Raw genomic sequence first — 27,162 nt, 5'->3', positions numbered from 1 at the left:
AACACATGAAATACCTGAACTGATTAGGGGCAGAAAATAAATGAAATACCTGGATGGGGCAGAAAAAGGAAGCTATCAATTGCTGCAACCAGATTTCTGAGAAGGCAGGTTGTGAAAAACCCTCGAGTGACTGCAAAAGACCTGCAGCAAGACTTGGTGGCAACAGGCACTGAAGTTTCAGTGAGCACCATAAGGCGTGTACTAAACGCAGAAGGTTTCCGTGCCAGAACTCCAAGACGTACACCACTACTGACCCAAAAGCACAAGAAAAGTCGGCTCAAAATCATATAAATAAGCCACAGAAGTTTTGGGATTCTGTTCTGTTCTTCTCAGCACAGTGGATCAGCAGCATGTCTCGAGGAAGAAGAATGAAGAAAGAACACTGTCCACAGTCAAGCATGGTGGTGGCTCGGTGATGCTCTGGGGTTGCTCTGGTCTGGGGCACCTGAAATCTGCAGTGTGTGGAAGGCAAGATGGATTCATTGAAATATCAGGATATCCTTTGAGAAAACATGCCATCTGTGAGGAAGCTGAAGCTTTGGTGTCATTGATCCTTCCAACAGGACAATGAACCCAAGCATATGTTACGAAAAAGGACTTGGAGACTGGAAGTAAGTGCAGGAGTACAGTCTTTATTTGAACTTACGCTAAGGACTTACAACAGAAAACCTATCCCTCAACTCGGGATGAAACGTGAAGCACAAAACTTAGGACAGGCTTATGCCTAGAACCAGTAGCTTAACTCATGCACTAAACATACATTTAACTTAGGCAAGAACACTCCTCTAAACTAAGACATGAACACATCTAACTGTGGCCTGAGCACATCATTTAACTAGAGCATGAATGCTTCATTCAACTAGAGCATGAGCACATCCTTTAACTAGAGCATGGACACATCCTTTAACTAGAGCATGAACACATCCTTTAACTAGAGCATGAACACATCCTTTAACTAGAGCATGAACACATCCTTTAACTATGACAGGACCCAAACACTCTCCTATGACAGGATATTAACTAAGGAACAGGAAAACACACAGAGCATGGCAACATCACAACCTGGCACCATTTTTTCATTCCGTCAACTTCTCTGTTAGTCCTTTCTCCACTTTCACTTTACTTTACGTTACATTAATGCCCGCGATGTGTGCGGCAACGCGAGGGGTTTATGTAACCAGTCTCTTGATTGCCAACAGCTGGCAACACTTGACACAGCTTTAACGTCCACGCGCACTTCAATCACTTGCACCTGCGCGCTCATTTGCAGCAGGTCATAACAGCAAAGGGGTGCTCTACTAAGTACTAAAGATGCTTGTCATGAAGGGATTGAATAATTTTGAAACTGGAGAAATCATTATAAGTTGCATTTTCAGTTGAATTTGGGGAAACCACTTGAAGCATTCTTTGTGTTCAACTATTTCAATTGCTTTTGTTTGATTTGTTCATTGCAAACAGCTATAAGTCTGTAAATTTTGACAATAAAGTTGATTTGCAATGGGGGTTGAATAATTTTGATTGCAACTGCACTGTAAAACCAGATAAGTTCATTTAACTCAAAAAATTTGAGGAAACTAATTACCTCCAAATTTTTAAGTTGATAAATCAATTTCTTTAAGCCAAATACACTTAAATATAACAAAACTTTAACTCAAATCTGTTATATTTAAGTGTATTTGGCTTAAAGAAATTGATTTATCAACTTAAAAATTTGGAGGTAATTAGTTTCCTCAAATTTTTTTTGTTAAATTAACTTTTTTTTGTCAGGAATCTTATCTGGTTTTACAGTGTGTAAGCAAATTGTTGAGGAGAACCTGTTCCAGTCAGCCAAACATCTGCATTTAGAGTGAAAACATATGTTCCAACAGGTCAATGAGCCAAAGCACAGGGCAAAAACTACAAACGAAGGGCTTGGGCTGTCCAACAATATTCTCCATCAAAGAGTAGAGGCAGAGTTGGAGAAAATGTGCATTGAGGAATGCAAGAAAATGGCAAAATCAAAACGAGCAAAGCTCATAGATATCATCCGAGAATTCCCATTAAGGGGGTGTATATTTAACAATTAAACAGTTAAAAAAATATTTTCAAATAATTCTAAGGACATCCAAATACTTTATTTAATTTTTATAGAGATTCACCTTCAAAGTAATAGACAAAAATCACATTTGGGTATGCTTAAGTTTGATGTTGCAATACAGCAAAAAGAGAAATAATCACTGGGGGTGAATACTTTCTAGAGGCACTATATTTGTAAGCATGAAAGCACTGAAGCAAGCATGCAGAGAAACCGTAGTTGATAGCACTTCAGTTCTGCAAACTCCAAGCATTGAGGCACACATGCTTTTCCCCGTGCTTGCCAGCATCTTGACTTTGCTGAAGATGCAATTTATTTTTAATGACCATTGTCACTGATACAGCTCTACATGCTCAGCTCAGCCTCCCTCATAATGTTTACAGTTTAAATGCAATAACTTCTTAGCTTAAAACTCAGCATGATGAGTTCATTACTAATGGCACATGGCAGCAACCAACACAAATAGAACTATATATAATGTATAATGATGACCTCGATTGCTTAATACTAAGTAGATTTCTCATTTCTGTGTCAGTATTGGTATCGGTGCATGTACTAGTACTTATATGTGTTGGGGGGGGGGGGGGCGGAGGTGTAATTGTATTGTTGGATTCCTACATTTAACTGAATCCTAACAGAACCAAAAAATCGTCAATTTTATATATTGTACCAGGATTGCAATATGTAAACGCAATGTGATCATGGCACCCTGGAACAATGCTTGATAAGAGGTTTTGGGAATACATGGTCATATGCTAAAAAATTCTTCGGTCCAAATAAGACATTACATTATCAACTTTATGGTTTAATAATTATTTGTGCAGATCCAGCCTTGCCCTGTTGCCCTTGTAGTAGGTAAGGTTATGATTAAAAGAAGATGACCATGAAAGAACACTCTAAACATATCCACTGCATTATAATGGAGAGAATAGGGCAGGAAGAGGTTTGAAGTTAAGGAGAGTATAGGGGAGAGGAGAATAAAGTGCAAGAAAAAAAAGGGAAAGTGTTTTCCCTTCAAATGTGCCTTACACAAAATATTGGAAGTCTTTATGTGCAGGAATATCAATCTACATCATACAATAAATATGCATTTATGCATATTTATATGCATTAGCATATAAATATATAAATATGCATTAGCATGAGCTCAGGCATCTCTTACAAGCGTAAGCTATAAATGAACAGAAATGAATCACTAGCTTGATGGAATAGGAGTTTATTCTAATATTACTGACATACGAAATCAGTGGCAAAGACTGACATTCGACCAAAATTTCTATTAGCATCCAGAAAGAAAGACAAGAACAAGAGTGAACATTGGTGTGTCTTTTCAGCACTGGAAAGAAAGATTGGAAGGGCTTGAAAACTGTTGCAGAGCTTACTTTGCTTGGTTCTGGTATAAATTTGTTATCCTCACAAACAGTAATATTATAGCACGCACAGCTTAGCTAGACAAAAAAAGAAAACAAAACTTAACTGTTCTGATAAAGCTTAGCTGTTTTGCGTCTGTTTTTGTATATATCTCATACTAAATAGTTTTAGATCTTCAAACGAAATACAACATAAATCAAAGGCAACCTGAGTAAACAAACAATACAGTTTTCTTTTTTTTTATTGAAGTAAAAAAAATTATCCAACACCTATCACGAACGTGCCAACTAATCATCCCCTTAACCTTAAAGTCTGGTTGTGCCACCTTTAACAACAATAACTGCAACCAAACACTTCCAATAACTGGAGACCAGTTTTTCACTTACTTCTAGGACTAGGACTCCGATGCTTTGGATAATTGTCTTGCTGCATAATCTAGTTACATTTGAGTTTCAACTTACAGACTGAAGAACAGTCTCCTTTAGAATTTCCTGGTAGTGAGCAGAATTCATGTTTCCCTCAATTATTACAAGTTTCCCGGGCCCTGAAGCAGCATAGCATCCCCAAACCATCGCATTTCCACCACCATGCGTGACAGTGGATATAATGTTCTTTTTGTGGAATTCTGTGTTTGGTTTACACCAGATGCAACAGGACCCATGTCTTCTAAATAGTTCCACTTTCGACTCATCAATCCACAGAACATTCTCCCAAAAGTTTGAGGTGTGTTTTGGCAAAATTCAGATGAGCCTTAATGTTCTTCTGGGTTAACAGAGGTTTCCCCCTTACCATTCTTCCATGGATGCCATTTCTGCCCTGTGTTTTTCTGATAGTGGAGTCATGAACAGTGACCTTTAATTGTGCAAGAGAGGCCTGTAGGTCCTTTGATGTTGTCCTTGGCTCTTTTGTGACTTGCTGGATGAGTCGTATTTTGGAAGGTCGGCCACTTTTTGGAAGGTTCACTACTGTGTCAAGTTTTTCCAATTGGAGATAATGACTCTCACTGTGGTCCTTTGAATTCAATTCAATTCAGGTTCATTTGTATAGTGCTTTTAACAACGGACATTGTCCCAAAGCAGCTTTACAGAAATATATAAATTCAGGATATAGATTTTAAATGTATGAATTGATCCCTTTGGAGTCCCAGAGCCTTTGAAATAGCTTTATAACCCTTCCCAGACATATGCATTTCAATCACCTTCTTCCTCATAATTTCTGGAATTTCTTTAAATTTTGGCTTAGTGTGTTACTAGGTAAGAATTTAATGCTGTTGAAAAAGTTCTATTTAACTGTTGATTTCATTGAACAGGGTTTGCAGTAATCTGGCTTGGTTGTGTCTAGCCCAGCTGAACCCCATTGTGAATGCAGTTTCATAGATTTTGGGAATTAGTTACTATGGGGCAAATACAGTTTCACACCCAGTTGGCCCAGTTGGTATTGGATAACTTATTTGCTTCACTAAATAACTATCTTTTAAAAACTGTATTTGGGTTTACTCAGGTTGCCTTTGTTTTATCTTAGATTTTATTTTAATTTCTGAAACAATTTAATGAGTTATACACAAAGACAGAATAAATCATATACTTTTTCACAGCACTGCAACTTACAAAAGCCCCAGATTTGTGGGTGCAGACTTTTGAACCCACACAGCAGATGCACTGCTTGCACACCTGCATCCACACTGACACATGAACTATGCATGTGCTTGTCCTTGGAGGTCAGGGCTTTGGAGATATGTTTGGAGAAATGCTTGAATGAAGGGCATGGGAACAAAGAGAGGGACTCCCTCAGTGGACAGGTTAGCAATATCTGCACAATTGATTACAACAGCTTTAAATTAGAATAATTGTTTGTTTATTAGAATTTTTTTTGGATGATTAGATAGTAAATTATAAGCTTCAATAAGTGTATGTAATACTAAAACAATTTCATACAGAGAACTGGACAAGCTTCACTGGTTCTTATTTTAATCCACGAAGGGATTCATTCTCTACGTGGCATTTCTTATGTTTGAACTGAACCTATATATTTGACCTATGTTACATGGTTATTTTCTGATGAAGTGAGAGCACAAATGATTAAAATAATTTTAATAATATTTTTTTTTTTCTGGCAGCTGAGAGTTTTAACCTAAAACCAACTGCTGTATAGTACTGGCTACTAGAAATAGGAAGGCAGTCATACATGGGTATAAGTTTAGTCCTCTTAAGATTCAAAGCAAAATTCCAAGCAAATTCCAAGAGAGTGGACACAAACCACAAAAACAACAGTATTGCACAGGAAGCAGACTCCTTCAACAGCTATCTAACATTTAGGTACCTTTAACTGAACAAATTCCAATATATCAGAGGAGAATGTAAATCAGACATTGACCATGAAAGAAAATAGAATATATTTACCACCCTTTTTGGGAAACAATGGACAAAAAACAAACTGGTCTGTATAGTATTTATATATGGACATAGATATACACAATACAATATATATATGTGATAAAACACCAGCTGTAAAGTAGCAGTAAATTAGCACTAGAAGCTAACTGAATATCTTGATATCACTTTATTTGTCAGAAATGTTTCTTTGCATAAGTGTATATGCATATATATATATATATATATATATATATATATATATATATATATATATATAATCACTGAAATTAACTTTCAAATGGAACAAAAATTGATTTTTGAATATCAGTATACCAGTAAACACATTTTATGCACACATTTTATTCTGAAAGTATTGGAAAAGCAAGGCCAATTATTTTGCTTTTGCTATACACTGAAGATATTTGGATTTGAGATCAAAAGATGACTATGAGACAATTTCAGTTTTTATTTCCTGATATTTACATCTAGATGTGTTAAACAAATTTGAACATTTTGTTTGAACCCACTCATTTTTCAAGTAATCAAATAGTGTAATATTTGACTGACATGTTTTTTGTTGCCCAGGTGTGCCCTGTTAGATTGATTGTTTAAACAGTTAATAGTTCTGAATGTCTATTCTTGGGCTGAGCCCTGGGTTTCACATGTGAATACTGCAATTGTTGTTTAAAAGGACAAACCAACTTGAACACCAGAGAGCTCTCTATGGGAGAAACACAAGCCATTTGAAGCTGAGAAAAGAGGGAAAATCAATTAGAGCCATTGCACAAGAATTGGGCATAGGCAATACAACAATTTGGAATGTACTGAAAAAGAAATAAACCATTAGTGCACTAATAACCAGACATCTAACAGATCAGCCAAGAAAAACAGCAGCAGTTGATTACAGAAACACTGTGACAACTGTGAAGAAAATCCCCAATAACAACAGACAGTGACATCTCCAACAATCTCCACAGTGTAGGGGTGAAGGTATCACAATTCACTGTTTGAAGAAGATTTCAAGAGCAAGTATAGAGGCCATACCAAAGATACAAACCACATTAAGAATTGGAAGGCCAGATTGGAATTCATAAATAAATAAGGAAATGAGCCATAAAAGTTCTGGAACCAAGATTAACCTCTACGAAAGTTAGGTAGAGACCAGAGTTTGGAGAAAGAAAGGATCTGCTCATGATCCAAAACATACAAGCTCATCAGACAAGTATAGTGGTGTCATGGCTTGGGCTTGCAGGGTGGCTTGTGGAACAGGCTCACTAATCTTTATTGATGATGTAACTCATGTTGGTAGCAGCATGATAAATTCAGAAGTCTCCAAAAACATCCTGTCTGCCAAGTTACAGATAAACACATCCAATCTAATTGGGAGGAACTTCATCATCTAGCAAGACAGTGGTCCAAAACACACTGCTAACACAACCAAGGATTTCATCGGGGGGGGGGGAGTGAAAGATTTTAGACTGACCAAGTCAGTCACCAGACCTTAATCCAACTAAGCAGGCATTTCACCTCCTGAAGAGGAGACTGAAGGAAGAAACCCCTCAAAACAAAGAACAACTGAAAGAAGCTACAATACAAGCCTGGAAAAACATCACAAAGAATGAAAGAATGCAACATTTTGGTGGTGTCAGTAGGTTGCCAGCTTGATGCAGTTATTGCAAGCAAGGGATATGCAACCAAATCTATCCATCCATCCATTTTCCATACTGCTTATCATACATAGGGTCATGGGGGAGCCTGGAGCCTATCCCAAGGAACTCGGGGCACAAGGCGGGGGACACCCTGTACAAGGTGGCAACCCATCGCATCACAATCGTACACCCATTCCCACACCCACTCACAAACTATGGACAAATTTGGAAATGCCAGTGAGCCTACAATGCATATCTTTGGACTGGGGGAGGAATTCGGAGTACCTGGAGGAAACCCCCAAACCACAGGAAGAACATGTAAACTCCGCACACACACATGGCAAAGGTAGGATTCAAACCCCCAACTGCAGAGGTATGACGCAAATGTGCTAACCACTAATGACTAATGTTATTTATTTTAAGACTATCTTTTTCAACAATTTTGCTTACCTAAATATTGGGTGGTCTGTGACCAAAGGTACCATGTTGTAATTTGTTTAACACATCTAGATGTAAATATCAGGAAATGAAGGCTGAAATTCTGATCTACCGTCTCATATTCATCTTTTGATCTCAAACCCAAATGTCTTCAGTATATAGCACTGCTAAATTCTTGCCATTCCAATCCTTTCAAAGGGGACTGTATATAAGGTTTGTGTATATATCAGGTAAAAAAAAGTGTAAAACTAATGCAAGAGCTAACTGTTGACACTTTCTCATCTGCTCTCCTATTCTGTATCAGCTCCATCTTCTGCTGAATATTTAATCGCAGAGGTGATGACATACAGATTAATTATTGTTTAGTTTGTTTACTGGCATATTGCTAACAACATCCTGTCTGGTATTTAAGTGGTGAAAGTCATGTTACTCTGTGAGTAGTGCTTTCTTAGGTTTGGCTCTCTTCTTAACAGGAGGCTGCAAATCTCTATTGTGGATAAGAGCTATACCATCTATTGGTGTTGGGATATTGTTGGGGGTGGTGTAGGTTGGGTTCTGGCTTGATGTTTGGACTGGTGTTTGGCTTGTGTTTGGATTTTGGGTTTGGTGATTCACGGAAGGTCCACTGCTAGTACTCAAAGTCTTTTCTTGAGTGGACGCTGTTTCAACCAGACGTTCTTTGGGTTTCCGTCCCCTTTTCTTCCAGGGTACTCCATTTTTCATGTCTTTCTGCACCTTGTAGCTCTGTGAATCTTTGTTCTTGCTCTTAGACACGTGGCCTGTTGCTCGAAACCAATTCTGAATTAAAATGAGGGGACAGCAGGGTGTGCGGAAAGAGGAGGTGAGAGCAGCTGACACTGGTGCACTAGTCTTGTGACAAGGGAAAGTCAAATAAATTATGTGTAGGCATGTGTGTGTTTCTGTGGGTAAATATTATGTGTGTGACAAAGTGTGTGCATGTATGTATGTGTGTGTGGGTGTATGAGTGTTTCTATGTATGCTTTATGGCTCACCTGAGAGTGTGTCTTACAAATGTGGTATTTCACCCCACTCTCAGAGCTGAATTCCTTCTGGCACAGCAGGCATGTATACTTTCCCACAATGACCCCTCCCTGTTTGGAGTAGAATTAAACTGAGACAATGAAACAGTACAGAAAAGGTGCATCATTTCAATATGGATATCAAGTTTCCATTCCAACTTTTCCTGTTTCATAAAGCCTGAGATGAGGAAAAGCAATTTAAATGTTTAAAAAATTCTCTGTGCATTGATTTGATGTGAAGCATGATCTGACAAATACAAAACCAGAATGTCTTAATAAGCTACTAATATCAACAAATCATGTAACATGTTGATTTGTTCAGAAAGATTCTTTTTGAAATGCCCAGGGAGAACACTGCTGAACTGTTTCAATTTACTTGGCTGGTTATGAAAAGGTCAGATATAAACATGTGAAATACTAAAAGAGATGACAGAAATGCTTTCGTGCTTATTCCCATTTAAAAAAAAACTCCCTGGTGATGCTGGCTATTTAGCACTGAATTCCAAAATGTTTGCACTTCTGAGCAATGAAGCTGTCTCTAACATGATTAACAGGAGTGTACACAGTTGAGGAGTCCATCACAGAATTGCATTTGTTTTTCAGGTGGCTATTTTGAAGTGTATGATACACTTGTTTTGATTACATTATTTCAACAATAACAATTTGCAATAGTAAGAGTAGTAAAAACATTACCCAGGTCATTAGCGACACTAATAAAAGTAATCATTTACTCATGAATATCCACTTTCTTACCAGATTTATTACCAGATTATTTAAATTCTAACTGAGATTTGCCAAACCTTTTGCATTTATCAGATTATTTTGTACATGTAAATGCTCATAAACCACAGAAATCAGCTGTGTACCTTGATGCAGCTGGTAAGATGAGCTTTGAGTCCTGACACACTTGAATAAATGGCCTGACAGCTCTGTCAAGGTAAATAAGCTAATTATTCCACAGGGGACCACAAGCAAGCAAGCAAACAAACAAACAAAATATTGCATTTAAGATGTTATTGTAAATCAGATATATATGGTCAGTGTTTTTATTTCTATAAAGGAGTGAATTGATTTGTTAGAAAGAGTATACTACTTACACTGTTGGGACAACAGATGAAACCTTTTTCCTTCACTGCATTTTTCCAAGTATCCAAGGTTTCAGGTTTATAGGTGGGAAGGCCCGGTCGTGTGTAATTCAGCTAAAAGACAAAAAGGGAGAACAATGGCAAGATCCTGGAGAAGTTAGCTGATAACACCAAGGTGGTAATAGTGGTTCTACTTCCTTTTATTATGGCTGTTTCCTCAGAACTAGTGGCACCTTTCTTACAAAAAGTAGTTCAAAGTGCTTTACAAAATGACAATTGTATAAAACAGTAAAAGGATCAATGGCAATGGATATAGAAAATCTACAATAGAACATTAGAACATTAAAAGATATACAGTATGATTAATAAACTGTGGCAGCAGGAGCATGGTCAAGTGTTAGCTGGGAGAGGAGGTGGATTGAACTGGCAAGTATTGTGTGTGGATTCTCACCAGTGTCTTATTACCGCCAGTTTACTTATGTGTGTTTCTTTGTGCTTTCAGTGACCACCGTGAGCCAGAGAGACAGAGAGAGAGAGACATTGCTGGAGGAGCTTGCAACACACACACACACACACACACATCACGTGGAGTGTAATCTTAAACTTGACTGAGGTAAAAGCCACGAGCCAGTGCATTTCTGTTAGTTTGTTTTTTTAGTTGAGTTTTTAAGAAAAGTGCTGCTGAGAAATAAAAGTGAACCTGGAGCTCTGCTGAAATTCTGACTGCCTCCCTAGTCTTCCTCCGCACCCATTCACACAGAGTTCTCCAGTGGTGACGAGTATTTAGACACTGCCATGGAAGCCTCCCCACTTGGTGATGACAGAAAGTCCCTTGCCAGCCTCCACCAAACCCAACACCAAGCTCTTCTTGACCTGTGCAATGCACAGCTTCTATGTTTTGAAACACTCACTCAAGAGCAGGCCGAGAACTGGTGGGCACTCCAGAAACTGCTACAGCCCACCACATCTCCAGCTGTGTCCACTGTCACAGTCACAGAGGTGATGCTTTCCAAGATAGCCTCCACAGAGGCCTTCAGTGAACTTTTCAAGTGTCTGGCAGCTGCGTGGGAGTAGATGAACAAAAGGATGAATAGGCTTTCCAGTTCGGTCTTATGCCACTGGCCTGTGTCCCTGGATGAAGTCGTTCAGTTAGTGGAGGATCACCAAGCGGTAGTTCCTGATCCAGGTGTCTGTTTTTTCCTTTCCCGAAACCAACACCCCAGACCTGGTTTTCACCCTCATCTTGATATCCATATTGAAATGATGCACCCTGGTTTTCACTCGCCTGAGCCACATCATGATGACTTGGAGAGGGGGGTCTTCCCCTTGGGGACTTCCCTTTGTAACAGATGCATAACAGGTCTCTTCGCCATGCCTTTGACCAAGTTAGAGTAATAGATGGTCAAATTATCCAGCCAGAAATTACACTCAACAACCAATATTTTTCAATGATCAAGAATGTTATATCGAGTGACACAGGACACTCACACAATAGAAGATACCACTCAATTATTGGTTCTGAAAAGCCCAAGGAAAATAATTTTACATGTAGCACATTATAGTCTCATGACTGGGCATCGAGGACAGGATAAACCACTCAAGCCTCTAATGGCTCATGTCTCCTGGCCATGGTAATGCACAAAGGTGGTGTGCGGCAAGCCATGAATGTCAGCTGGTGAACCTGCCAGTCACCCCAATAATGCCATTTCATAAATTACTCTAAATCGGGGTCCCCTTTGAAAGGATTGGTATAGACCTTGTTGGGCCTTTAGAGAGGTGCATGTGAGGCTATTGCTTTGTGTTAGTTCTGGTGGATTATGCAATGTCACAAACACAATGTGAGCTTTATGAATTAATAGGGACTAAATTGATTTGCACCAGTGTTTACCATCCTAAAAAGATGGCATGGTAGAGTGGATTAATCAAATGCTAAAAAACATGATTAGGAATTTCATTCATGAGGCCTGGAATTGGGATAATTGGCTTGCACCTTTGTTATTTGCAGTATGAGAGGTCCCACAAGCCTTCACGTGGTTCTCCCCATTTGAATTATGATACAGGTGTAAGCCCTGCTGCATCTTGGGTGTCATTACAGAAAATTGGGAGGGAGGACCTTCACGCAGTTAAAAAAAATAGTTTTAAAGAAATTCAATATGTTCTGGACCTGAGAGCAAAACTTCACACCTTGGGTCACCTAACACAGGAGAATTTGTGTCAGGTCCAAGCACAGCTGACTGTATAACAGGGGAGCTCAGCTATGGGCATTCACACCAAGAGATAATGTTACTCAATGTTGCTCATATTACTTCAAATGTAAAGCTCCAAATTATTCGTAAAGTGGAACGGGCCCTTTGAGGTCACAAGGGGAGTTGGGGAAGTCAACTATAAGGTCAGACGCGCTACCAATATACTTAACAAAAAAATAAATGTAAAAAAAAAATAATTTTTCAGGAGAAAATTTTAAAGATAATTTTGTAGAATCCAAATAAGTTTTACAGATCTTTATTGGAAAGGGTTTAAACCATGTTTTTCATGCTTGTTCAATGAACCATAAAAAATTATCGCACATACACCTGACAAGAGTACTTAAGAGACTAACAGTTTACAGGCACTAGGCAATTATGGTCACAGTTACAATAACTTAGGACACTAAGAGACCTTTATACTGACTCTGAAAAACACCAGAAGAAAGATGCCTAGGGTGCCTGCTCACCTGCATGAACATGCCATAAGTGGTGGCTACTGACTGTTACTTTTATTCTCATTTTAGACTCATTACATTTCTATTTGTCAAATTTCTGTGAAACTTGTTCAGTTTATGTTTCAGTTGTTGAATGTTTTTATGTAAATACAAATATTTACACGTTAATACATTTGCTGGAAATAAAAGCAGTTGAATGTGAGAGGACATTAGTTTTTTGCTTAGTATATAACACAAACCATGGAGAGAGGTGGCTCTGGCGACGGTAGTTCTGGAGAGGGAGGGCTAGGACTGGAGGTGTCTTTAAAAAACTGGGCTCATTTCACCCTGCTCCCACATAGAGCCCATCTCTCGCGGTCCCAGAGAGCACAGGTTGCCATGTTGCAAGGGGAATTTTCCAATGTATTTTACCTGTACTAGGTCACACAACCCTCATATATGAATCACAAATTTCACCATGTGAGACTCTCCCAGGTGTGGTTGTACGTGGCTGCCCCTACCATTTACCTGAACACAAGAAAAATGTATTTTGGGATGAACTCAAGGCTACAGTGCATCCGGAAAGTATTCACAGCGCTTCACTTTTCCCACATTTTGTTATGTTACAGCCTTATTCCAAAATGGATTAAATTCATTATTTTCCTCAAAATTCTACACACACACACACACACACACACACACACACACACACACACACAAAAAATACCCCATACTGACAACATGAAAGAAGTTTGTTTGAAATCTTTGCAAATTTATTAAAAATAAAAAACAACAACAAAAAAAAAAAGCACATTTACATAAGTATTCACAGTCTTTGCTCAATACTTTGTTGAAGGACCTTTGGCACCAATTAAGGTCAAGTATTTTTGAGTATGATGCTACAAGCTTAGCACACCTATTTTTGGGCAGTTTCTCCCATTCTTCTTTGAAGGACCTCTCAAGCTCCATCAGGTTGGATGGGGAGCGTCGGTGCACAGCCATTTTCAGAGTGACCATCAGGTTTTTGGTCACCTCCCCGACTAAGGCCCTTCTCCCCCGATCGCTCAGTTTGGCCGGGTGGCCAGCTCTTGGAAGAGTCCTGCTGGTTCCAGACTTCTTCCATTTATGGATGATGGAGGCCACTGTGCTCATTGGGATCTTCAATGCTGCAGAAATGTTTCTGTACCCTTCCCCAGATCCGTGCCTCAATACATTCCTGTCTCAGCGGTCTCCAGACAATTCCTTGGACTTCATGGCTTGGTTTGTGCTCTGACATACATTGTTTATTGTGGGACCTTTTATAGACAGGTGTGTGCCTTTCCAAATCATGTCCAATCAACTGAATTTACCACAGGTGGACTCCAGTCAAGTTGTAGAAACATCTCAAGGATGATCAGTGGAAACAGGATGCACCTGAGCTCAATTTTGAGTATTATGGCAAAGGTTGTGAATACTTATGTAAATGTGCTTTTTTTGTTTTTTATTTTTAATAAATTTGCAAAGATTTCAAACAAACTTCTTTCATGTTGTCATTATGGGGTATTGTTTGTAGAATTTTGAGGAAAATGATGAATTTAATCCATTTTGGAATAAGGCTGTAACATAACAAAATGTGGGAAAAGTGAAGCGCTGTGAATACTTTCCAGATGCATTGTATGTGGGAGTAATCAAGCAGTACCACAGTACATAGCAGCCCTGTTAGGAAACTACATAAAAAGATGGAAAAAAAGAAAGAAAATAAAGCAAGGTTTAATTGAGGTTTGCTTATAAAAATGCTGATTTGAAGAGATATGTTCTTTTTGAAAGTGGTGAGTAATTGCTATGGGATGACCTAAGTGTCCGAGTTGGAACATATCTAACAATCATTTCATTAATGTAAAGAGGCGCAGGACCATGGACATTAAAAATCAAGAGAATCTTACATCAATTAAAGCTGCAAGCAGCATTTTCAGGAGCCAAGTACTCAGTGAGTCACATATTCACAAACATGCTACAATTTGTGCATTATCAATCACAGAAAAGCAGAGCCATAACTATAGGCAAGGGGATTAAAGAATGATTTGTAATTTCAAGAATTTGCCAGTCTGTTATGGGAGAATGGTTTTGAATATCAGAGTTTGATCTTTTTTTTTTTCAGACAGGTCTGAAGATGATGTGAGCCAAATCTGGTGAAGACTGGACAAATGTAGCAAAAATGCCAGTTAGAGGTAAGCTTTTGAAAAATTTTGTAGGAGGAGTAGCAGCAAAAAAATCTGTTTGACAGAATTCAAGATGGTCGACACTTGGTATTTCAGGTCGACACTTAAATTTCAGATGTTGGTGTGCATTCACTTCAGCATACTCCAGGGAATTATAGCAAAAATTAACTGTGAATTTGGTGAAGATATAAAGAAAGAAAAAAAAAAGTTGTTACAGTATTGTCAACAAGGTGGTGCTGTCACGAAACTTCTTGGGTACATTAAGGGCATGCTACAGGGCAAGTTTCACTATGATAGGTAGATGCATTGCTGAGATATATCCTCACATCTTGTTTTTTGCATTTTCCAGCACATTACAGGAGAACAGTTTTGAATATCAAAATTCCTTTGATAACTTTTATTCAGACAGGTCTCAAGATGATATAATCCAAATTTGTGGAAGATTGGACAAAACATGGAGATGTAATCATTTTTAGATTGTAAGTTTTTGAAATAATCTTAAATTTTGGACACATGATTCAAAAGCAATGACCATATGTGTATGTGGAGTTTGCATGTTCTCCCCGTGCTACGGGGGTTTCCTCCGGGTACTCCAGTTTCCTCCCCAGTCCAAAGACATGCATGGTAGGTTGACTGGCATGTCCAAAGTGCCCGTAGTATATGAATGGGTGTGGGAATGTGTATGTGATTGTGCCCTGCAATGGATTTAGTCAGAATGTTGCTTAGACCCTCCCCAGTCGGTCTGCCAAATTTCACAACTTTTAACCAGACGGTTCTATTGGCTGTCACAGACACCCTAGCCAGAAGAAGAAAAAGAAAAATAATAATTAGAAAAAGGTAGAATAACTATAGCGTGCCTACACACCTTTGGTGCTTGGCCCCCTACATCTGAAAGACACAGGAAACCAATGGAGTGATTGGCATGCTGGCAATGTGATCCCTCTTTTTCATGTGGGTCTGGACACTAGTAGCTCCATTTTGAACGTGGTACATGTATGTAATGGTGCTCTTTGATAGAGTAGATAAAAGAGCATTACAATAATCTAATCTTGATTATGATAAAGGCATGCACAAGTTTCTCACTGTCTGCAGGGACCAGAATGTTCCAGGCCTTTGAGATGTTACAAAGGTGAAAGAAGGCTGTAGGTGTTTAACAATTTTCTACATTTAAATAAAGAGAAGATAGAAGTTATCATTATTGGAAGCAAAGCACAGAGGAAGGACATTCTGCTGGGTATCATCTGCGTACTGGTGATAACCAATGTTATGTTTCTTAATTATGCCAGTGTAGACCCTGGTGTGTGAAGGTGGGTGTTAAGGAGGACTCAGGAGACAAACAGACTTTAACAGAGCTTCAGGTTTCCTTTATTTTTCCCACTAGCACATCTCAGTTTGCTTTCAACACTCAACTGAAAAAGCAAAATAAAACTGTCCCAATATTTTGGGGATTTTGCCTCGCTCAAGTTCATCAACACTTTCCAAGCTCATGCTCTGGCATGTGTGGGTGTGCGTTATGTGAAACCTCTCTCTCACTGTTTCAGGCTGTTCTCATTTTCTTCCCTGAAGGGACAAAGCACAAATAATTTAACATGCCATGATCAGACACAGGTGAGGATTGTCACATTACCTACTGATTCATTCCGCCTCCTCTCCGTCCATGCCTGACGGTTGACCACGCCCCTGTTGCTACAGCCAGGAAGTGTAGGCATATAGAAGTTGAAAAGCAAAACCCCAAGAGTCAAACATAATAGGTCCAGCTACTTAGATGTGATATAAACCAATCTAAGGCTTGGTCCACCTAGTTTTGCAGTCAATCAAGTAGAATTTTCCTGATCAATTGTATCAAAAGCAGCACTTAGATGTATCAAAACCAGAACAGAGAGGTTTCCTGTGTCTCTGTTAACTCTCGTTCATTTAATACCTTTGAGAAATACTGTTTCTGTGATGTGACAGGCCCAGGAAGCAAGACTGAGGTGTTTCATTAAGATGGTTTGCATTAAGATAATTCAACTGCATGGACACTACTATTGTTACTACTGCTATTAGTATAGCTGACTGCTGGCAGGGTAGTCAGTCCAATAGTGTGATTGCTAGCTATGTTCATCCTTATTATTTAGCTATGTTCATCCTTATTCCTTATTCCATCTTTTCACTGAAAACATTGCAAACTCATTACATTTGGCAGCGAAGAAAAATTCAGATGAGATATTGGGGTGGGATTCACCAGCTGGTCTATGGTTGTGAAGAGGAACTTTGTATTATTTTCATGAATATTAATGGAGTTTGAGAAATAAGTCTAGATTATTCCCATGCTTATGAGTGACACATAAGAACAAAAAAGTTGAGCAAACTAACAAACTCAGCGGTCATAGGATCTGTGGGCACATCCATGTGAATATTAAATCTCCACTATTTAAAACAGTCAAAATCAGTTAAAAGCCTTCTAAGCATTTCCCCCAAACTCATCAAGAATATCTGCATGATGTGTATGTGGATGGTAGAAAACAAATATGAGAATGGGGTGATCACTGCTATGTATACAAACATAGGAGACATGGGGAGATGGGGCTTCATTAAACACTTGAATACTGTTACTATCAAGCCATGACTATCAAGCCATGTCTCTGTCAGAAAAAGAAAAATCAATACTGTAATTTTCAGTTAACTGTGCAACAATAAAAGACTTGTTTGTCAGTAAGCAGACATTCAGTACAGCAGCTTTAAGTACATGATGATGTGTTAGCTCTTTGCAATTTCCTATGCTATTCAAACACTAATGCTGACCGGAATGATCTGAAAATGCAAGGTTTCCACCAGATCAGATCTGAATGGTGTTAGTTGCATGCTTGAGCGAGATTGAGTGCTGACTGTTCAGTTTGTTCAGCCGTTCGCCTGTCTCCATAGTTCTGTTCTGCAGCTTGTCGATGTTTCTGTTACTTCTGTGTGTATTCTGAGGATGGGTGATGCCCTGCCAGACATTGGAGTTATGGTGATGTTCTGGTGAAGCCCATCTGCCTTAAACAGTTCTCCACAGTTCCAGAAGATGTTGAAATTGTCTATACAATTTTTCTTTCAATCTGCGTATGCAGAGGCAAGTCAGGTGTTAAATGACAACAGTCTGCTGAAATGGCCAATTCCACTATGCACTGTTGGTATTGGACATGAACACTTGTTTAGGGGAGAAGTCCAAAAAATCTAGCAGGTGATTACATTCCTGCTTCAGTAATTCAGACTGTTGTCTGCAAATGTCATGGGATTCAACATGCACAATGATTTTTTTCCATGGTGGGACAAGTCACATAAAACCTGCAGTATTTTTGTTACAATATTACACCCACTGATGTGAGAAAAGCTGATAGTTTTTTGTGTGTGTGTGTGTTTTTTTTGTTTTTTTTAAAAAATTTTTTTAAATACTCCTTATGTCTCTGATGGCCACATCCCCAATGAACAGTGGTTTGGGCTGAGGAGGTGCTGCTTGGTGATCAAAATGTAGTTTTCTTTGGTTATATTTTTGTCCAGATGCACAACAATTCAGCTAGTATTGTTAATGCTTTGCTGGCTAATGTGGTTCACATAGCAAGTACCAGTCACCTTGCGCATGGTGGCCTGAGTGTTGGTGATCCCAGGTTGCATAGGCTGCTTAACATGATTCCCTGAAGGAGTATGCCATGCTTTGGTGTTAAGCCACCTGGCTGGTGTTGTTTTCAAGCATAATGTCCTGTTTGGATAGGGAAGGCTCCTTGCTATTATTATTACTCCCTTTCTTCTTTCCCTGAACAAGAGTCCAAGTGTTGTTATTCGCTGGTCCTGAGGTAGAGGCTAGAATTAGCTTTGGCTTGGCTCCCAATGTATCCCACAGGACATTTATGTCAACAGCTGCTGTTGTATCAGCTAGTTGAGTAGCAAGCCTCAAGTCCAATAATTCCTTGTCCTTCTGAATGGAGTGGAAAGAGGAAAGTCTTTCCAGAAGTTCAGCTATTCTTTGCGATAGCCTGTGGCATCCCAAACAGCTGGCAGATGGTGGTGACGTGGCTGGTGGTGATGTTAAAAACTGGTATAAAATTTACTTAAATGAACTAAAAGCAAGTTAAAACTTGCATTGTACTTCCATGATTGAAATAAAGAAATCAAGAAAAGAAAGGAAAGAACAAAGGAAGAGTGGCCAGAGCAGTAGGAGCTGCATCTGGACAGCTGTGAAGCAGGACTAGCAGCAGAGTCCACTTGGTAGATAAACCTCCTTTGCAATGTTGCAGTTTCAGGAACAGAAGCGGGCAGAACAATTTGCTATTCAGACCCATGGAAAATGACTGAGTACTTTTACTGCATTGGAATGCAGAGTACAGAAGTCTGTTCAGCGAATCAATTTAATTGATTCAATTCCGTTAAATTTGTTCAGTTGAGTGGTTTGCCCAAATGTACAGCCTAATCATGTAGCCAATACTAATATTGCATGCACTCAAATGCTGGAAGTCCCCCACTCGAACTGAATAACACTGAATGGATCTTATTGAACTGGATGTGTGACAGTGGCTAATACTGATTCATTCACCTTAGTGACTCACACAAAAGACCAAGTTTTTTTTTTTTTTAAACAAAAGATATCTAGCCATCACACTATTCATACAAAGCAGGGTTTCAGAAACCACAATAGCAGTAGATACAGCAGGATACATCACAGGCTACACTGGTGTAGCTGCACACAGAATATGTACAGTAAATGGTGTGTCCAATCTGATCAGACCACTGGTAATTTTAGACATGACACTACCTCCACCATGTTTTACAGATGAGCTTGTATGTTTTAGATCATGAGCAGATACATTCTTCCACACTTTGGCCTTTCCATCACTTTGATAGTGGTTAATTTTGGTTCCAGAACATTTGTGGCTCATCTCTGTATGTGTTTGCGTATTCCAATCTGGCTTTCCGATTCTTACTGCTGATGATTGGTTTGTCAGCTGTTTGTCAGCTGTTGTTGTTTTCCTTGGCCGGCCCATTTGGTGTCTGTTGCACAGTACACCAGTGGATTCTTTCTTTTTTCAGGACATTCCAAATTGGTGTACTGGCTAAGCCCAATGTTTTTGCAATGCCTCTGATTGATTTTCCCTCTTTTCTCAGATTCAAAATGGCTTTCTTTTCTCCCATAAACAGCTATCTGATCTTCATATTAGCTTAACTTTAACAACAAATGCAGTCTTCACAGATGAAACTGAAGTCTAATACCAAGAGTAGATGTATGAAGTAGTTAAGGAATTGACCTTGCCATTCCAATAGTTTCAGAGGGGACTGTAGCAACCAACAAAATTCAAGTGAAGAACAAATAGAAATATCATAGGGGGGAAAAGAAAAAGAAAAAACCTACAATAGTTTGATTGGACAAGTGTGTACACCATTTTACAGTCAGTATACGTCCAAAAGTATTTGGACAGTGACACCATCACAATGGATTTGAAATGAAGCAATCAATATGTGATTGAAGTGTAGACAGTCAGCTTTAATTCAAGGGGTTTAGAAAAAATATTGCATTAACCATCTTTACATCCAAGTAAAGAACACTCTGGAGAAAGTATGCATATCTTGCATGTCAAAGTCTACAATCAAGAGACACCTTCATGAATGTAAATACAGACAGTTTACCTCAAGAAGCAACCACTGGTACCACTCAAGCACAGAAAGGCCAGATTAGACTTTTTTTTTGAAGGAAAAAAAAAGCCTGAGCAGTTCTGATGCAAGACTAGCTTGTACCAGAATGATGGGAAGAGAAATGCATGGAGAAGGAAATGAAGAGCTGATGTTTCAAAGCATATCACATCATCTGTCAAACATGTGGAGGAAATGTTATGGCATGGACATGTATGGCTGCCAATAGAACTGGGTCACTGGTGTTTATTGATTATGCGACCGCTAATAGAAGGATTAATTCTGAAGTATATAGAGCTACCCAAGGAATGCCATACCCACAGTTAAGCATGGTGGTGGAAGCACCACACTATGGGGCTGCTTCTGTTTAGCTTGGACTGGGGCTCTAGTCAAGATAGAAGGAATCATGGAAGCACTTAAATTATCCTTGTCTTGTATTTTTATTATACTGTACTAACCTCCCCAACAGGGATTGTAGCCTGATGATATTCTTAGTTCCTGACATAGTGAACTAGCATGAGGATATGTTTTGATCAAGACTAAAAAGCACTTCTCTAAGTCACTTTGGAAAAAGTCATCTGCCAAATGCAAATAATGTCAATAAATCTAAATGTAAATGTTGTCTAGCAAGTCGTGCCACCTGGGCCACTTGAATTGATGAGAATGGCTTGAAAAAAGGGGGGCATTTATAAGCTACACATGAGGTTACAATCAAAAGGAGATGACTATATGCTATTAGCACAGGAGATGAGTAAAGAAATGAGCAAACAAGGAAACTTCACTAGTTTCAAAGGAAGCTGTCCAGGCAATGCTTCACTCACTCATAAAACCATGGTTACATACAATATTTCACCAAATGTTTGTGAACACCTGACCATCACACCAACCACAAACCACCTTTGTTTTGTTTCTGTTCTGTCTCCTCCCTGATGTGTCATTGGTTGATGTTCAGGGTTGTGGCTTTATTGTTTTCAGCTGCCAGCGCTTAGCGCTGATTAAATTCAGGATATATACTGCTCGCGTCCCTGTACACCTCACGGAATATTATAGTAGATATAGTTAATGTAGTTAGAGAGAGATTTAGTATAGTTAGATATGTTGTTAATGTTATGTTCCTTGATAGATTTAGTTAGTTTAAACTTTAGATTAGTTCATTTAGTTCATTTAGTTTTTCCGCTCCCAGCTCATAGTACTAGTTCATGTTTCTTGTTTCATGTTTTGACCCTGTTTTCTGTGATCGCGACTTTGATGGCTGCTCTGCCCCGTTTATGCCTGTTTGCCGATCGCCCGAATTAAGCTCTGATCACACTGGAGTCTGCTGATACAGATTCTGCTCACACTTGACACCGATGACACGGATAACCAAGTTCCCCTCACGACTGAGTCTGCTGACACGGACGACCAAGTTCCCCTCACGTCCAAGTCTGCTGACAGGACCAACCAAGTTATGCTCACGCCAGAGCCTGTAGATATGACCAACCAAGTCCTACTCACACCCGAATCTGCTGACACGGACAACCGGGTTCTGCTCACGCCTGAGTCTGCTGACACGGGTAACCAAGTTCTGCTCGCGACCGAGTCTGTTGACATGGACAACCAAGCTCTGTTCAAGTCCAAGTCTGCTGATATGACCAACCAAGTTATGCTCACGCCAGAGTCTGTAGATACAACCAACCAAGTCCCGCTCACGCCCGAATCTGCTGACACAGCCAACCAACTTCAGCCTGCTTCACTCTGCTTTCCTGTTCTGCTGAGGATGTCGCTCTGCTTTCCTGCTCCGCTGAGGACGTTGCTCTGCTTTCCTGCTCTGCTGAGGACGTCGCTCTGCTTTCCTGCACCGCTAAGGACGTCGCTCTGCTTTTCTGTTCCACTGAGGATGCTGCGCAGTCTCCTGGTTCAGCTGGGGACATTTTGCCCAGGGGGCCAGGACTGCCAATGGAGAGTATTGTTTTGTGGCACTCCGGGAGGAGCACCCTTGGGGGGGGGTTATGTCATGCTCTCCCCTTCTGGCAGCGCTTGGAGAGATGAGGGGGCGCACGCATGCACGAGCTACGTGCACGAGTGCTCAACGAGCGCATGCTCTTCGGATGTTGACAACCGTGACATTGTTTACTGTGGACACGTGCGTTTGTTTGTTTCTGTTCTGTCTCCTCCCTGTTTTGTCATTGGTTGATGTTCAGTGTTGTGGCTTTATTATTTTCAGCTGCCAGCGCTTAGCGCTGATTATATTCAGGATATATACCGCTCGCGTCCCTGTACACCTCACGGAATATTATAGTAGATATAGTTAATGCAGTTAGAGAGAGATTTAGTATAGTTAGATACGTTGTTAATGTTATGTTCCTTGATAGATTTAGTTAGTTTAAACTTTAGATTAGTTCATTTAGTCCACGCTGGTTTTTCCACTCCCAGTTCATAGTACTAGTTCATGTTTCTTGTTTCGTGTTTTGACCCTGTTTTCTGTGACCGCGACTTTGATTCCTGCTCCGCCCTGTTTATGTCTGTTTGCCGATTGCACGACTCTTTGCCTGTCTTGACTATGTTTTTTGGATTACGATTTGGATTTGTCTGCCTGCCCTTAAATAAATAGGTCTTTACCTGCACTTGCTTCCGTACTCTACTCCCTTACGTCTTGCGACATGACAACACTCATCTGAGAAGGCTTTAGACCAGATTTTGGAGCGTGGATGTTGGGATTTGCCCATTTAGCTACAAAATCATTAGTGAGATAAAGAAATTCATGGACATCACTTTGTGCACAGGGGCATGCTGGAGCATATTTGGTCTAGGCCCCTTAGTTCCATTGAAGGGGAACTGTGATGCTATGGCATTCTAAGGCATTCTATACAATTGTGTGCTTCCAAATGTGATGGTCAGATGTCCACAAACATTCAGTCATATAGTGTATGTAACCATGCGAGTTGCAGAGCTCAAATTAATCCCTGTTAACTAATATTCAAAAAGTGAGAAAAAACATAGACCTGTTATCTGACAATAAAATAATTCTATAAGGCAATTAATAAAATCATTTTTTATAATAATGGTAACAGTGGCTAAATAAATACATTTGAAAACATAGTTTATCTAGTGGTCAAGGATTTTGCAAAAAGCATAGAACTCTCTATGGCTATTATATGTTTGTGAATGGTTTTCTGAAATGTAAGTGTAAATGTATAAAAGAACAGCCTTCTCTATCCTCACCCTTTTAATGTCAGGGACAAGATCATCTTTGATGCGACGTTTGGTTGCCCAGTCCTTGGCCAGTTCATCCTCTGCAATTTCCTGCAGGTGGAATACAGCTACCTGGGCGGAGCGCCTCCTCACCCTGCCACTGGGAGTGCGCTCTAGGTCCAAGAACTCCTCTTCAGCCTCCACACTTTCATCCTTTTTATTCTCTCTCTTCTCCTCCATTCTTTTCTTTATTTTCATATTGGCTGGATCTGATTTTGTCTTGTCAGTGGGAGACTGCACTTTCTCATCCACCTTCACACTATCCAAATCAGTTTCCTCACTGATCGGGGCCTGGAAAGAGGAATTTATGTTCAATTTAAGTGTGCTTAATTGTCAATAATTTTAGAACGGTTGGTCCAATTGTCACATATTTACAAAGGTTTTAGTTCCAAAGGTTACAAAGGTATTAAGTTTTAGATTGGTGAGTTTCTTTTAACAAAATCAATAACAATCACTAATTTGTTAAACCCACTTTATGCAGAGGGGGAATTTGCCACTTCCTCATCTGAAACTACCCTTAAGTAACATATGAGTAACAAGTAAATATTGTCATAATCATAGATAATAGATTTCGTCACACACACACACACACACACACACACACACACACACGCACACACCCCATCCACTTTACTCACTGAAACTGGGCAGTTGAAGACTGGAAAAAGACCAGATGATTTTTTTATATATATTCAACTGTCAGGTTTGGGTGAGCCTCTGCCCATGATAGCCTCTTGTTCCTGTTCTTCTGACCTCTATTATCAACAAGGTGTTTCCACCCTCAGAGTTGTCACTCACTCAAAGGTTTTTTTTTGTTTGTTTGTTTGTTTTTTTGGTGCCATTCTGTGTAAAATATAGAGACCACTGTGTGTGAAATTCCCAGTAGATCAGCAGTTTCTAAAATACTCAAACTAGTCCTTCTGGTACCTTCAACCATGCCCTGATCAAAGTAACATAGATCATACTTTTTCTTCACTCTGATTTTTGATGTGAACATTACCTGAAGCTCTTGACCTGTATCTGCATGATGTTTTGCAATGCACTGCTGCCACATGATTGCCTGATTAGATACAGTAGTGCTTGAAAGTAAAATTTTCTATATTTCTGCATAAATATGACCTAAAACATCATTAGATTTTCACAGTCCTAAAAGTAGACAACAAGAGCTAAATAAACAAGAATTAAACAAATGAGACAAAAATATTATACTTGGTCATTTATTTGTTGAGGAAAATGATTCAACATTACACATCTGTGAGTGGCAAAAGTATGTGAACCTCTAAGATAGGCAGTTATTTTGAAGGTGAAATTAAAGTCAGGTGTTTTCAAGCAATGTGATGACAATCAGGTATGAGTGAGTGCCATGTTTTATTTAAAGAACAGGGATCTATCAAAGTCTGATCTTCACAACATTTGTTTGGAGTGTATTATGGCATAAACAAAAAACATTTCTGAGGACTTCAGAAAAAGAGTTGTTGTTGCTCATCAGGCTGAAAAAGGTACAAAAAAAATCTCTAAAGAGCAGAAAATTATATCGTGTAGATAGCAGAAAGCAGAACGTGTAATAGTCCACAAGGTCAAAAAGGAACCCAGGGTAACTTCTAAGCAACTAAAGGCCTCTCTCACATTGGCTAATGTTAATCTCCATGAGTCCACCATCAGGAGAACACTGAACAACAATTGTGTCTATGGCAGTGTTGCAAGGAGAAAGCCACTGCTCTGCAGAAACAACATTGCTGCCTGTCTGCATTTGCTAAAGATCGTGTGAACAAGCCAGAAGGCTATTGGAAAAATGTTTTGTGGACAGATGAGACCAAAATAGATCATTTTGGTTTAAATGTTTGGAGAAAGGAAAACACTGCATTCCAGCATACAGTATGTACCTTATCCCAGGGGTTCCCAAACTTTTCCAGAGAAAGGCCCCCCAAATGGCATTAACATTTGGCTGAGGCCCCCATTTTGCAAGATGTCTTTAAAACACATTAAAAATACAGACTTCTGAATATATCCCCCCCCCCCTTTTTAATTAATAATTACATCTTACATCTTTACATTACATTGCATTAGGAATTGATTGTGTGTATGTGTGTGGTTGTCTGAGAGTGAGAATTTTTTTTCACACCAAATTGTTGAGGCCCTCCGGGCGTCCCCTGGCAGCCCCAACTTTGAAAACCACTGCCTTATCCCATCTGCAAAACATAATGGTGGTAGTATCATAGTTTGGGCCTGTTTTGCTGCATCTGGATCAGGGCGACTTGCCATCATTGAAACAATGAATTCTGAATTATACCGGAAAATGTCAGGACATCTGTTTATGAACTGAATCTCAAGAAAAACTGGGGCATGCAGCAAATCAATCACAATAAGCACACAAGTCGTTCTACCAAAAATTATTAAAGAAAAATAAAATTAATATTTTGGAAGTAAAAGTCCTGACCTTAATCCAATAGAAATGTTGTGGAAGGACCCGATGCAAGCAGTTAAGTGAAGAAACCCACCAACATCCCAGGGTTGAAGCTGTTCTGTACTGAGGAATGGGCTAAAATTCCTCCAAGCCGATGTGCAGGACTGATCATCAGTTACCGGAAATGTTTAGTTGCAGTTATTGCTGCACAAATGGGTCACACCAGATACTGAAAGCAAATGTTCACATTCTTTTGCCATTCACAGATATGTAATATTGGATAATTTTCCTTAATAAATAGATGATCATGTATAATATTTTTGTCTCATTTCTTTAATTGAGTTCTCTAATTTTAGGGGTTGTGTGAAAATCTGATGATGTTTTAGGTCATGTTTATGAAGAAATATAGAAAATATTAAAGGGTTCACAAATGCTGAAGCAACACTGTAACTGCCTGAATGTGCAAGTTTTTAATAAAGTGGAGGGTGAGTGTATATAACTGAATCTGGGAGGACTAGCTTCATTTAATGGTACACACATTTGGATAAACAAAGTACATTAAACTCCTGATCAATAATAGCAATTTAGATGCAAGTAAACTAATATGTAACAGTCGTATGGTTCAGATAAAAGGTGTTGGCTGTGCATTCGGTATGACCTAATTTTATTTTAATTAGGTCACTAAAACAAACTTTCTGAGTTTTTCTACATTTTTGTTTAGTTTGGGAAACATACACAGTCTCAATATGGTAGAACCTGAGTGATGACTCAACACAGCTAGCAGATAGTCAGTTTAGCCTGCTTGTCTGCTCCTTGGCCCTGGCTCTGGATTGCCACTGATTAACTAGGTCTGTTCTAAGACTATGAGCTATGCTGCAAGAAATGAGAGCAGGACCTTCCCACGTTGGATGGATACAGTCCGGCCATAACTGGCCAATCTTGCCCTCAAAACTATTCCAATTACTCTCGAGCTCCAGCCG

The 27,162-nt window shown here is 39.3% G+C and overlaps 1 protein-coding gene across 8 annotated transcripts in view; it reads right to left on the bottom strand.

Annotated features, from left to right (window-relative positions):
* Window positions 1–8,269: 8,269 nt before the first annotated feature.
* Window positions 8,270–27,162, bottom strand: part of znf512b (zinc finger protein 512B) — a 171,645-nt gene continuing 152,752 nt past the window's right edge. For 5 of the 8 annotated variants that reach the window (XM_053643634.1, XM_053643636.1, XM_053643635.1 and 2 more), the window contains exons 9-13: window positions 23,749–24,069; window positions 10,042–10,143; window positions 9,811–9,873; window positions 8,918–9,016; window positions 8,270–8,774 (exon numbers count right to left, since the gene is read on the bottom strand). In XM_053643634.1, coding sequence (XP_053499609.1) covers window positions 8,331–8,774; window positions 8,918–9,016; window positions 9,811–9,873; window positions 10,042–10,143; window positions 23,749–24,069 — 1,029 coding nt within the window. In that variant the 3' untranslated portion in view covers window positions 8,270–8,330. The remainder of the gene's footprint in view (window positions 8,775–8,917; window positions 9,017–9,810; window positions 9,874–10,041; window positions 10,144–23,748; window positions 24,070–27,162) is intronic. The other 3 variants (XM_053643637.1, XM_053643641.1, XM_053643640.1) reach the window with 3 other exon arrangements.

Source organism: Ictalurus furcatus, chromosome 15 (assembly GCF_023375685.1).
Source record: "Ictalurus furcatus strain D&B chromosome 15, Billie_1.0, whole genome shotgun sequence".
Classification (NCBI taxonomy): domain Eukaryota; kingdom Metazoa; phylum Chordata; class Actinopteri; order Siluriformes; family Ictaluridae; genus Ictalurus; species Ictalurus furcatus.
Note: the sequence above shows the minus strand (reverse complement) of the source record. Positions and strands in the feature narration are given on the sequence as shown.